The 14,386-nt window shown below is 29.3% G+C and overlaps 1 protein-coding gene across 4 annotated transcripts in view; it reads left to right on the forward strand.

Moving 5' to 3' along the window:
• Positions 1-14,386, forward strand: part of LOC122715420 (lachesin-like) — a 480,792-nt gene that overhangs the window by 346,944 nt on the left and 119,462 nt on the right. For 2 of the 4 annotated variants that reach the window (XM_043937600.1, XM_043937601.1), the window contains exon 4: positions 8,273-8,495. In XM_043937600.1, coding sequence (XP_043793535.1) covers positions 8,273-8,495 — 223 coding nt within the window. The remainder of the gene's footprint in view (positions 1-8,272; positions 8,496-14,386) is intronic. The other 2 variants (XM_043937602.1, XM_043937603.1) reach the window with 1 other exon arrangement.

The raw sequence follows: 14,386 nt of genomic DNA on the forward strand, positions 1-14,386 counted from the left end.
TGGAACGTGTAAAGAGATGTATGTGTATTGGAATACATTGTGTCAGCTGTACGGATTTTCGAGGAAAGAATTCATCGTTGATTATTGTTTCGAAATTTAAACTTTAATCTTATTTTATTGGTAAATTTAGAAAAGAAAAATACGTACTTTGATATTTTTGTATTAGAATTTTGATTAAAGAATTTAATTATGTATTCGTGCAAATTCAATATTCATCATATTTTTTTCAAAAAAGAAATTGATATTCGTCCCAAAAAATCTAATAGTTAGTTAAATTTAAAAAAATTAAATTTCTATTTAAAATTTTATTTATCTCATCAATTCGAAATTAAAAATCAATTATTCTTCTTTCTTTCGTCAATTTTTTCCTCAATTCTTGTACAAAAAATTGATTCTATATTCAATGCTTATTTTTTCTTCATAAAATACCAATATGTTAATTATTTTCTTTGTTATGGAAATTGCTAATTTTCACGTATCAAAATAAAAATTGTAATACATTTTTAACTTTTTTAATACATTCTTAAAAAAAAACCCATAAGAATTTGAATAACTACGAAAATATTTAATATCGCGATATAAATATAATAATATACACATGAATAACGACCGATACTTAACGTAGAAACGTCGGTGTAATTACAGAAGGCAGCGTAATTCTAGAAATAACACCATTACCATTAAGGGTGGAATTTCTTTCGCGCCGGAGAGAAGGAAGAAAATCAGATAGAGAGAGTAAGAAGTAGTGGAAGTAAAAAGGAAAAGAAACACCCCCAGAGAGAAAGATCGGCGTGAGAAAAGGAGCGAGTTGAAACAGGTAAAAATACCTTGGCAACATTGTAGAAAGTGAGACGGAGATGGAATGATGGATGAAGGAGAGAGAGAGAGAGAGTGAAAAAGGAAGTAGCGTGGAATAAAGAGAGGCGGTCGAAGAGAAAAGGGAAAATTGTCTGCGACTTGTGACACCGTTCCGAGACACCATTAGTACGCAGTAATGTACGAGCAATAGTGCATTCGCTCGGATATGTGCAAATGCATAGGAGGGGCATAAAAGGAACGAAACGTGTGCAAAATCATTCTTCGTGCATCTCTGGGAACTAGAAAAAAATTTAATTCCTCTAAGGTGAAGGATGGTACGGGTGTGTGAGTACAGGTTGAAAGATTTCACGTGCAAGCTTCTTGAAATGCTTTCCTTCAGTGGAGAGAGATCCTTGACAATCCTGAACGATATAATATTTTGTTGACTTTTCTTTGAATACCGATTTGTTTCTTTTCCGTGTTTGCAAATATCCAAGAAAGAAAATGAACAATGGAATAAAATAAAGAAAAAGATGAAAAGAAAAAAAATTATCAAGCATGATTAATGAAGAATTATCGGAAGATAGATGTGGAAGAATTGTTTATTGAGTTATAGAATAAACTTAAGGAGCAAATTCTATTTTATTTTAAATTTCTTGTGTGCAAATGTGTTTACAAAAATAGTGTGCATACCAAAAGTATGAAGTAGAAAGCTCTTCTTGGAGCTGCATCAAGCAACCTTTTTTAATCTCTCGCAAGCAAAGAGAGCGTTTCACGAGGAGAAAAGTTTCGCGAAAAAATGTTGTATATCGTTCTTCATAGTTCACACTTGCTTAGAATTTTAGTATCTCTTATGATATTATATATCGCATACTTTAATCGTATTGTTTTACACATTTTTTATATATATATATATATCGATTTTGAAATATAAGAGTAGCCAGAAATATTTCAAACGTGTTTTATACATAGATGTTTCAAATAGATAAAACAATATCTAAATAGATCAATAATATCTGAATAACAAAATAACCATTTACAAGAAATTTGTTAACAATCTATTACATTAAATTTATATATTATATTATATTATTTATTTTAATGTTTATTATTAATTATATCTTTATGTTAATGTATAATTCTTTATGTTAATGTATAAATTCTTTATTGTTTCTTTTTTTTTATATTTAACATAAGTTGATAATAATGAAGCAATATTTTATTTATTCAGATTGAACCTGAAAGTAAATATTGGCATTTTATAATTGTTGATTTTAATAATTGTTTTCTTATATTTTACATTTAAAACATAACATTATCGCATTGTATATTTATTTTCCATAAAAGAGACGATATGTAGAACAAATAATCAAACGAAACATAACGAAAATATTGATGATTTAACGTTTCAATTGAAAAATTCAGAAAAATAATATCAATTTTAAAAAGATAAGCTTTGCTTGCTTGTCTCGTTACGATGATTATATGAAAATAAAAAAAAAAGAATTTAAAAAATAACTTTAATTAATAAACAAAAAGTTATAAAAATATTGACAATTCGATGATTCAAAAGAAAATTCAAAGAAATATTATCGATTAAAAAAAAGTTGAATTTTGGTCGCTCCTCGTCATATTGTATTTCAACAACAATTATTAAAAAAAGAAAGTAATAATAATAATAATAATAATAAAGAAAAAGACAATGAAACTTTAGTACCTCAGGATCTATCGTTAATCTCCATCGCCTCCATTTACTTCCTTCTCGAAGGGGATGCCTTTTATGCAACCCTCTGTTGACCATTCCCTCGTAACTTTATCTTCTCGAATATCTCGTCTCCTTGGCAAACGTCTTCTTCAAGGAATGGGTCGAATTCCGACAATTCGCGTTTGAAGGAGAAAGTTACCCCGAAAAATTTCGAAGAGAGCACGATAAGGATCGCTGACACGTAGGCAGATAAACGAGACTCTCTCTCTCTTTCTCTCTCTCTCTCTCTAACGATTTCTCTTGAAGATGATCTGATTCTGGTTCTGGTGGCTGCTTTGAGACGATGGCGCAGGAAAAATGGAAGATCGGTTACTTTTCGACTGGAGTGAGTCGTTGTCACGTTGCCAGCTTCGAGAGACAGGTTTTGGGATGAGTTTCGAGACGTAAAGCGAAAGTTTAGAGACGAGAGGAACGTCGATGAACGTTTTAAGTTTTAGTTAATTCTCACGTTGATACATTGTACATTATTTTGATATTATATTTTATTCGATTATTAAAAAATTATACTATATAATATTTATTATAAAATATAATTTTTAAATATAATTTTAAAAAAGATTATTATAAAAGATTCTTATTGCAAAGGATTTTGATGGATATTTTAATGTTGCTGAAAATAAAGAAGAAAAGATAATAAATAAAATAAAAATCAAATATATATTACGTATATTTCAAATCTATTAACTCATTGTTTGATATATCTTTTATCGATTCCATGAAAAATTTAAATAATTATTTATTTATTTACATTTCTCGATAACCGATGATTATTTTTTAAAAAAAAATATGTCGATTGCTTCCATGCACGTAATATTAATTTATAACGCAGCATTTATTCGATAATATGTACCTTCTTATAATTAATTCAATTTCATTGCTCGAAAATGTATATTGGTATAAATTCACAATTCCTATATACATATGTTTACAAGTTTTATTAATTTGCATACTTTCGATAAAATAAAACATTACCATCCCTGGAAATAGCCAATTTTTACATCGAATTTACGCTCCCATTGTGGAATCTATGCAATTAATCGAGTTACAGCGGATTACATATCGAAATACGAATAAAAAAAAAAAAAACAAGTAAACATTTATTCAATACACGAATAAAACGTGGAAAACGAGCAATCCGAAAATTAACCCGCAATTTCGCATGAACGTTTCTATTCTTTCAATTTTTATTAATATCGTTAATCGATACAGTGCAATTCGACTTTTGTCAACATTTTCTTTTGTTCTTTTTTTTTTTTTATAGATATTTGTATGAATGTTATTAAGTGCAGAATGAAATGAATATCGATGATCGTAAAGGGTGACATGCATGTTACACTAACCAATCCTGCTATCTCTATTTCGCCTGCGGTGATAATAAAATTGTAATGGATACGTGGAATTAACGAAATTCTATATTCTCTCGTGTCCCACAGTGCAGCCATTTTTCCGAAGGCCATTGAACGCTTGTTTCTTCATTTTTTTATTCGTGAATATTCATTTGATTTACAACCACCACTGCGGACAGTATTAAAAAAAAAAAAAAAAAAAAAAAAAAAAAAAAAAAAAAAAAAAAGGAAAAAAAGAGGAAAAAGGCAAGAGAGAAAAAAATGAAAGGAATAAAAATATATATTGAAGACGAAAAATTGAATTTTATCAAATTATGATTCTCATTCTATGATTCTCTGTATTTTTTAAGGGTTGCGTTTTAACATTCTCGCAATTGTTGGTTTAATAATGGTATGTAAAAATTTTTAATGAATCGCTGAAAATACAAGAAAGAAATTCAACAAAATTATACAATGTACAAAATGACGTATAACGATTAAATTGATCAGTGTTATAAAGATATTATTTAATCTGATAATTTTGATTTTTATGAAAATTTATCTGCATGTTTTAATTTCTTTATTTATTTATTTTTTTGATAAAACTTTGTTAATATATATAATAATAATGTATATAATAATTTCAAATAAATCACTGTAAATAATTGAATTATTTTATTACGATTATGTTATTATAATATTTATTTTATTATGGAAATTATATTAACCTTATAATTATATTAGCCTTATAATTAAATATTTTCATCTTGAATCAATATTAATCAATAATAATCATATCATTTTTAAAATTGTAAATATATAAAATTTAATCTTCTGGACAAATATTCATAATTATTAAAATTAAACTGAATATATAATTAAAATTGAATTTGAATATTTATTTTGTAATTTTAACTGTTAAAAATAATATTTATTTTATTTCTTAATATGATAAGATTGATATATATATATATGATTTGTAAATCATATACATTTATTACTTATATTCAGAAAAAAGATTATGTTTAACTTATTATTATATTATTAAATCCTTTAAAGAAATAAAAAGAAGAAAATAAGTAAATTTAAAAAACCAAATTTCAAAATTTAAAAAACGATTCTACTCCTTGTACATCTAACATTTCCAATGACATCCATTCCTAATATAGAATCTCGAAAATTTTCACCATCTAACTATTCTTTTTTTATTCTAATTATTGCTTTTCAATAATCTAAACTTCCAACTATCTTAAAAATCGCCATTCTAACAAATTCAACGCCAACCTTTCCAAAAGAAGAAGAAAGAAAGAAAAGCAGATAGAGAAAATACAGAATATCCTGCTAACTTTAATCTGGTTACTCGTTTCCAGGTTGTCACAGGTGTCGAATGGACTCTCACAACCCTCCCTAGTTTATCAGCTCTTCGATTAATCTGATAGGATTTGTAAATCTCTCTCTCTCTCTCTCTCTCTCTCTCTCTACTAAGAAAGTCATTCTCTCTTTCTCTCCCTCTCTCACTCGAAAAGGAGGTGGCGAGGGGGAGGAAGAGGGGGGCGGCAAAGGGACGAAGAAAAAGCGGAGGTAAAGCCGAGGAGGATTACCTGTTCCTTGCAATTCTCTCGGTTATATTCCATAGAATAGACAGCCGCAAGTGGTGAGATATTTTCCACCAGGATATGCGTGTCAGCTGTTACAAAGGAAAGCAAATATTTACACGTCGCCGACTCCGGGATGTCCAATTATCGCGTCCCGGGGCGTTTTATCCTTGCCGCGCTAACTTTCCCAACGATATGCAAAGCGGCTCTATTAATTTTCCACCACCGCGTCGGGGAAACGCGAGGCAACAAATACACGGGGAGAACTGTCTGTATCTCCGTGTATCCTTGAAATTTGCAACGAGGCCTCGGCCTACCCGGATGAAAATTCAAATCTCTTGCATTATGGAACGCGTCTCTATTAATTTTTAATGGGAGGGGGGAGGGGAGGGGGCTACAAGAGGCGAGCCGACATCTGCCAAAGGGGGCGGGAAGGGAGGGGAGAAGGGAGCGTATTCGCTTTGAAATTCGTGCCTTCGCTGTTAGCATAAACAGACGGGGGTTATATTAACTTTTATCCGGATGGTTGGATCGTTGCTCCGCGGGTTAAAACAATGCATCGTGAGGTATATAAGAGGATTTTTTTGCGCGGATTTATATTTCTGGTATAATTTTGAAATTGTCTAAATTAAACTGCTGTAGCATACTGTATAAGAAAATTTCACTGATTTTTGCTGTTATCGTTGTTGAAAGAAGTGAGAGAAAACGTATTTTTCTTTTTTTTTAAAGTAGAACTTGTGATTGGTAATTTGGAATTTTATATCCATCACTATAAACTATAATAATATATACTATAATGATATAAACTATAATAATATATACTAATAAAGCATACTTTTATTCATTTATTGTGAATAGAAATTAACAAAATTTATTTTTGAAAGTTTCTTAATCTGTCGATTAGGAAGAATTGTTATTATTATTAATTTTATAATTAATATTATAATACTATTATAATATTATAAAATGTTATTATTATTAATATGCATTATTATAAGAATCATTATTGCAGAAAATCATTTTCACAAATTTTACCGTAACAATTACTCATTGTGTCAATGAAACATCATTGCTATACACAATTATTATGCGCTATTTCCTTCATAACATTTGTGCAACGATTTTGTAACAAAAAGCAATCCACAAGACGCGACGATCCGTAAATTTGTTGACACGATTCAAATTATCTCGGTTCTAATAATTAAGAGCTCGAGAAACAGCATCGTTGGTACGTTGGTGGTTCAACCATCCAAACATTCCGTTAATCTCGACGAGCTCAGTCAACAAACGAGAGATTCTTTCAGAAGAATCACACGCTTTTCGAAAAAATTTAAATTCAAATAGAAAAATAAATAAAATAGTAATAATAAAAATAATGCATCGTTCTCGACCGATGGTAAAAAAGAAACGAGAGAAAATGGCGCGAAATTCGAAACTTTGCTCGAAACGATATCGCGAATATCCAGTTAAACGTCGTCCCTGGTGATTCGTTAATTACCAGCGCAACACACGAGCTACTTCTAATTACGTGGTTCCGTTTAATAGGAAACTCTTAACGAGCGACAAAAGATTCGACGTGCAAATTTCGCTGACTATACGCGGTTTTCTCCGACCGTAAAACCATGTAAATTCACCCGTGTTATCGCGTTACTCTTATTTCTGTTTATTTTCCATTCGAATCGAACCTTTACGATTTTTTCTTTTTTTTTTTTTTTTAGGAAATATAAGAGCAGAGAGTCGAATGTTCGTTTAACAGTTTTGATTAATCTTAAAATTTTCCAAGTTTTTTATACATGTGGAAAAAAGAACATGCTATTTTCAAGAATTATTCGTAGCATTCTATTAATCTATTTGCCTAGTTATTTTTGAAATTAGTTTTTATTATAACAGATGTTATAAGCATTATTATTATTAACTTACTGAAATAAATAAAACTCTGGATAGAATATAAATTATAAAACTGCATGTAAGAATTAACAATAAAGTTTATCATTATTTATCTATTTGTTTACATCTATTTACTTATGAGATATATAAATACAAATAATTGTAGAAAATAATATTTTAAATACATTTAAATGTTCGATTTGAACAACAAAAATTTTATATGAAACAAACTATATTTATTTAATTCTTTTATTGAATTTACTATTTGCAAATTGAATAGTGAATATTATCAAACTGTAATTACTTGATTTCCATAAGTATAATTGCATTTAATATCTTATTATATATCTAAAAACGTTAAGGAATCATACCAAAGTTAATTTTTCTTCATATATACTTCTTCACATATTCTATTAAAAAATAATTAATTTAGAAAGTGTTTATTCTTTAATTTTGTATAATTTAACATTTGAAAAATAATATATATTCATCTATTCTTTCATAAAATTCATCACGAAAATTATATTAAACAAAACTCATTTTATCAATTATTGAAATTGATTCGAGCGATTTTCGAAAGAAAAATTTATTGAGATCTCCTTAATTCGACACCAGCCATGGGACGTGTTCAATTAACGAGGCTCTACGTATAATTTGTAGCAACCGAATTAAACATTACAACACATAACTTACATATCCACGATCTAAATAAAGATCGTATCGCATGTAAATTCGTAAAATTAATCGATTATATGGTTTAATTAAACATTTTCGAATTTTTCGAATCGAAAAAAAAAAAAAAGAAACGTATCTATCTAATGATAAATTCACGAATAATTGCCAAAGAGACAGCTACAAATTATTCGATCAACCGACTGAAGACACGTTTTTCTACTTTACAGATGACGTTGCAGGTTTCCTGGGTCCGGCACAGGGACGTCCATCTGCTCACCATCGGCCGTTACACGTACACGAACGACCAACGATTCAGGCCGATCCACAATGCGCAGACGGACGACTGGACATTAGAAATCAAATATCCGCAGCTTCGGGACAGCGGTTATTACGAGTGTCAAGTATCCACGACGCCGCACATGAGTCATATCGTATATCTGGATGTGATCGGTGAGTTTTTCTTAAAGAGTAACATTTTCTCGTGGCATTTAGTAGATTCGAAAGATCGTTCGAAACGAGATTTTTCATTTAATGCAGAGTTTGTGTTGATGTAAATGTTACATATTTTTATTAAGGAATGAATTTTGAAAAAAAAACTTATCGTAGTTATAAATATAAATTGTGAGAAACAATAGTGTAACAAGAATCGAATAATAACATTTTTGTATAATGGATTTCGATAGGCATGTATCATAAAAAATTTATTTATTACACAGTTGACTGGATACTTCAGGAAGGATGAAAAAGTTATCAAAAATGATTTTTTGAATAATGGAAGAGATTTTAAAATTTTATTCTTTTTAATGAAATTATATAAGAGATAGTTTAATTTGATACTTAAAGTTTACCATATGAAAGACAAGGAGAGCATGATACTAACATCACATTACATTTTTCTCATAATATATATTCAAAATTATTATAGTTTCATTTAAAAAAATGAAATTATTCTAAAAATTCTTAAATCAAACAATTTGTGTTAAAAATAATTATTTCAATCATCATTTCATAACACTCTTCATAACAAAGTTAAAAAATTTTTTTTTATGTGTATATCCTATATATTTCCGAAATTTAATTGTATATCAATGACATTAGAAAATCTCGAAGATAAGGTTAAGAGGTCCAACTCGAAAATTTCCAACTCAAAGTTTAATTCAAAACTATGATACGTACTTGATCACTGATCGAAAACTCCAAGTTTCTCGAGCATATATTTCGTCTAACGAGATGAATTTTGTATCTGTGACATCTAAAAGTAAGGCAAGATTTTTGCATAACTTGGTCAGAGGAGTGATTGAAAGCAGCCCATCATCGTCACCGTATGATTTTTAATTAAACGTTAGCAAGGTGGGCTGATCGCATACGCAACAATTAGTTAATTCTAATCTGAATCTGCCCCAGTTACTTGGCCATTGCGCGAAATTTAAGCCAAGCTTAAATCCTGGCACAGTGCCAATTGAACACCTGGAATTGGTTGATACCGATTTCGAGCTAAGCCACGACATCGAACAAGGGTTTGATTACGCGAGATTACTTCCCCAACTTGAATTCCGACTGGTTAAGCTCTGTTTTCTATTCCTCGCGAAACTGATACGAGTGCACACGAAACACGGCAATCGTTACTCCCACTATCTTCTTAATCGGTATTTATACTCGTGGGACGATCCTTTATAGGTCGTTACAATGGATTACCTGCTACAATTAATTTCTCTGCCAAATGTTAATCACTTCCGAGTACTCGCTCATTGGATGCGCGTCCATTATTGGTTGGAACGTTTTACATTTTCGCGATTCTAAAAATGCTATATGTTACAGGAATATATGTGAAACGAAAAATAAATTCAGGTCCTATTTTCTATTTTATTTCGTTTATATTTTGCGTTAAAAAGTAACGAGCGTTGTTTCGTTATTTTATTAGAAATGACAGTGTTATGAGAAAATGTAATGTTTCATGCGTGATGTAGAAAGATAAGGTTAGTGTAAGTAGTATAATGTATTTTGAAAGTTTGTTCCGGAAAATTTGAAAGATTTTACAGTTTAATTTAGAAAATGTGAAAAAAACGATGTGAATAATGTAACTCGTTATAAATCGACAAAAACGACTTGTACATTTATTAAATCTCAATTTTGTAAACGTTTCTTCTTAAAAATTTTAGAATTTATAAACATTTTGAGTTTTTTTTTAATATAATTAATCGAATTAAAGTATATATTTTTATTAAATAATATTTATACACGAAAATGAATTTGATTTTCAATTTTCTAAAAAATTAGCGAACTTTATGTTTATGATCTTTCGATTTCACTATTCTCTGACCATTCCACCAACCCCATAAAGCTTGCAAACTTATCCCGTTATAGAATTTATGTTCTACAATCTACAAGAGAAAGTGTTAGTGCTTACCCAACGAATGTCTTACGTGAAATTTGATATCTACCATTTTCTTTAACCTAAAATTCTAGTTTCAATTACCATTCTTTATTTGTATAGAAGGAAACTATTTCCATATAAAAACTAATCCAATTATAAAATCTATAAATCAGAAAAAGATAATAGCATATTAAATATAATATAAAAAATTGCTTGCGTTTTGAAGGGAAACAATTTTTTTAGAAACGAGTCCGTTTAGCCAGCATTTATGCAACTAGAACCTGAGTGCTCGAAAAAAAAAAAAGAAAAAAAGAACGAACGAAAGAGAAAGAACAGGAAAAGAATGGCGACGTTGTTTAGCCATTCACACGTTAAACGTTCTTTGTTCTCCTGGTTTTACCTTTCTAAGTATTACTTATAGCAAGGAACGTGATACTGTGTCAAAAACTTTTAGCCCCTACTTACGAAACAACTTACATTCTGTGCAAAGTACGTAGTATTACGTTATCTGTTACGAAATTACAGCAAATTGGAATAAAAATTTTTATTTATATAATTTTTGTGAAAAATTTTTAAGGAAATTCATACATTCACAATTTGTTCAAGAAATAAAAATTCAAATTTTTTACATTAAAAGAAAGCTTTATATTCAATTGAATCTGCAACAATCATCTTATTTTTGTGAAACATGCAATTGCAAGAGATCATTAAAATATAGAAATTATTATTAATCAAGATATTTTCAACTTTCTATGATTAAAATAATTACATTTAAAAATCTCTCGAGTTTCTTATTTTATTCAATTTTGAGATATTGAAATACTTTTAATTAGAAAATGACCTGAGAAAAAAATATAAAAAATAAAAAATTTTTTAAATTCATACAATTTTCTTACATCGTCCAATGGAGGAAAGAATTAGCTGTAATAAGATTGAAACTTTAATGGCTTCAATCATTAATATTTTAAGAAACAATACTATTACTGTTTGTCTAAAGACGGTCCATATTTTATTAATTTCCATCTAAATGTTATATTTTATTGTTAAACAAAATACAAAATGTAATACAACTATTTACAGAACATAATGGAAATTAATTAAAATTAATCACATTTTATATTTCATTTGCTGTTTTTCTCCATGCTAATGCAATCAAAATAATCTCATCGTCAGCCAATGAAAGGGTATTGCTAATAAGTTTCGCGATACGACAATTATTCCAAGGGAATTTACACTCCAATTTGTGCATTTGTTTCGCGCGTCAAAGGTTGTTCAGTCTCGATGTAAACAGCCACGATGAAAACGAAACAGTCGCGTTAAGATCTTCAACGTCTATTCTCATTTCTCTTTCTTGTATTGCACCTTTATAACCATTTTGCCCCAAGACGAAGGGCAAGTAGCTCTCTGGCAACCTTTAATAACATCGTTTCTGTCACCTCTAAGACCGGCAAATTTACTCGAGAAAACGGAAGGAAATACGATGAATTCTAGCCGATAAGAAGCTGGACAGAAATGGATAGAGTAACGACGATGAAACGTCGCGTTAATGAAAAATAATGTCTAAGATCCTTATTAGTGTTTTCATTAACCTTTATTATTATAGAGGCGGCAAGGTTACGAGCCGACGTTCTCCCCTTACGTGACCGTATTAAGGTAAAAATATGAACAAAAGAATAACTTGTAACCCGGTGTTATGTTCACGTTGTAAAATTATTGCATGTTGGAGGAAAGCGAAGAAGCTTGATAAAATAAAATTTTGTGTTGATTGTTATTTTTTATGTTACAATTAAAATATTCGATACATTACAATTTTGATAATTGTAAATGACAATGTATTAAAAATTCATCAAGATCATGAAATTGTAAAGATTTTGATGGTTGTTCGTTAAAAATTTGTTAATAAAAATAATTTAGATTAGATTAGGTTACGTTAGATCATTGTTTGTCAAAAAATTATTAACCTAATCTAATTTAATTCAAATTCAATAAAAATCATGAAATAAGAACATTTGATTGACAATATCAATTATCATAATTTTTTTGAATGAAATTTAAATACGACGAAACATAATTATTTTCTATATATTTTCTTTTGCATATTTGTTCGTTACATTTTTCGCCATTTTACTTATTAATTTTTCATATTTATCAAAAATTAATATCCGCCATTTTTTCAATTTTTAATATGTCAGATATGTTATTAATATTACAACAAAAGAAAATCAGTGATCTCAAATTTATTTTTTTTTAACTTTAAGAAAGTAATCGCCTTTTTTATCCGAAAACTTGTTTAATTCCTTATAAATCATAAGAAACGCAAAGATATCAAAAAAATGGTTTGAACGAAAGTTATACTTCTTATTATTTAAGAGAATCTTTGCAACAAATTTCCAAAAAGAGAAGATAAATATTTTTTCAAAATAGTCACTATTCTTATATGTAATCGGACAATCATGCGCATTAAAAATCATTAAAAATATCGTTCATCTGTCTAATCAAATATTATAAATAGAAAAGCAATTGCTTGAGTTGTATCATGTTACTTGCGAACATTGATGCCCCTCACCCCTTCCCCCATCAAAATGAGAGATTACATAAAATCGACGATTGCGACGAGAACGAAAACTATTTTATTGGCTCAGGTTTGCCCGCGAGATTTGGGTCTAATTCGCAAGGAAATCAGTAAATTGATTGCAGGTGGGTAAATATTGCTCGGTACTATCTTCAAGTAGATGGATTCCAAACTTTCGGTAGCGAAGGCAGTTCGCAAATATTGCCACTTCCTCGCCCCGAGTTCGATGCTTATACAGGAAATCGGGCTCCCGTTTGCACACTATTATTGCTGCGCCTCGCCATCTTCGCGGTGTCTTCGCGGTTTTAAACTTTAAAGCACGACGATTTTCTTCTGACGAATATTTCGTGGAAACGTGAAAATATTGAAATTTAAGGAATGCGAGTTCTTCGATAGAAAATAATTTCTATGATGTACTTTAAAGAAAAATTCTTATAATGTTATTGTATCGATAAAGTTTGTTTAAACAAAGAAGAGACACGTGAAATATCATTTAAAAACTCTTTTTATTTAAACATTTCAAGATATCATTTATAAAATATATACACAAATTTCATATGTGTATCAAGAAAGGATACGTAAGTAGTATAAACTGTTACAAATCAGGCGGGGCATTTATCAATGTGATTCAATTTTTTATTTATTGAAACGTGATTATTATAAATTTGCAATATTTATTTGTTTAATATAATCAATTAAGAAACATTCGTATCCATATACAATTTTTATATAAGGAATTTTATATTCCATTTTCATATACGAGCATTTTTTATATAATAATTGTGATTGAATATATTTACTCTTAAAATAAATTTTTCTTCGAATTGAATAGAATATATTATAATAGCATAAAATAAATTAATTAAGAATAGATCGAGTCCAAAATTTTAAAATAAGATTAATAATCTCGCTTTTAGTAAACTCTTTCTAACACAAACCATATTTTAAAATTGTTGCAACACTTGTAAACAAAATGACTTGTACTTTTCATACTTGAACAATAATCGTTTCCTTTCGATAGTAAAAGAAATATACTAATATAAAAAAAATATAAAATTAAAAGAAAAGAAGAAACACAGTGTCGATAAGCCTCTTCGAAATCGTCAATCTTCAAAAGCATATTTTTCAAGGAACGGATAATAACATAATTCGTCAAAGTATTTTCGAATGCCACAAAGTTTCACCAAATATCCCGTTTCAATCCGTACCAAATTGTCTTCTTTAAACCAATATCGTCGATTCAACCGTTGTAATTATCTTCTCGAACTTAACGACCGTTCGAAACCTCGAAAACCTTCTCCAACCACTTCCCCCCTCCTCCCCTTCCGAGCCAAGTGGTTTTGCGAGTTCGAATAGGAAAAAGATAATTCCGATTGGCACTCAAGCACAACCGAT

This window comes from Apis laboriosa, unplaced genomic scaffold (genome assembly GCF_014066325.1).
Source record: "Apis laboriosa isolate Shangri-la unplaced genomic scaffold, ASM1406632v1 scaffold35_cov144, whole genome shotgun sequence".
Lineage (NCBI taxonomy): Eukaryota > Metazoa > Arthropoda > Insecta > Hymenoptera > Apidae > Apis > Apis laboriosa.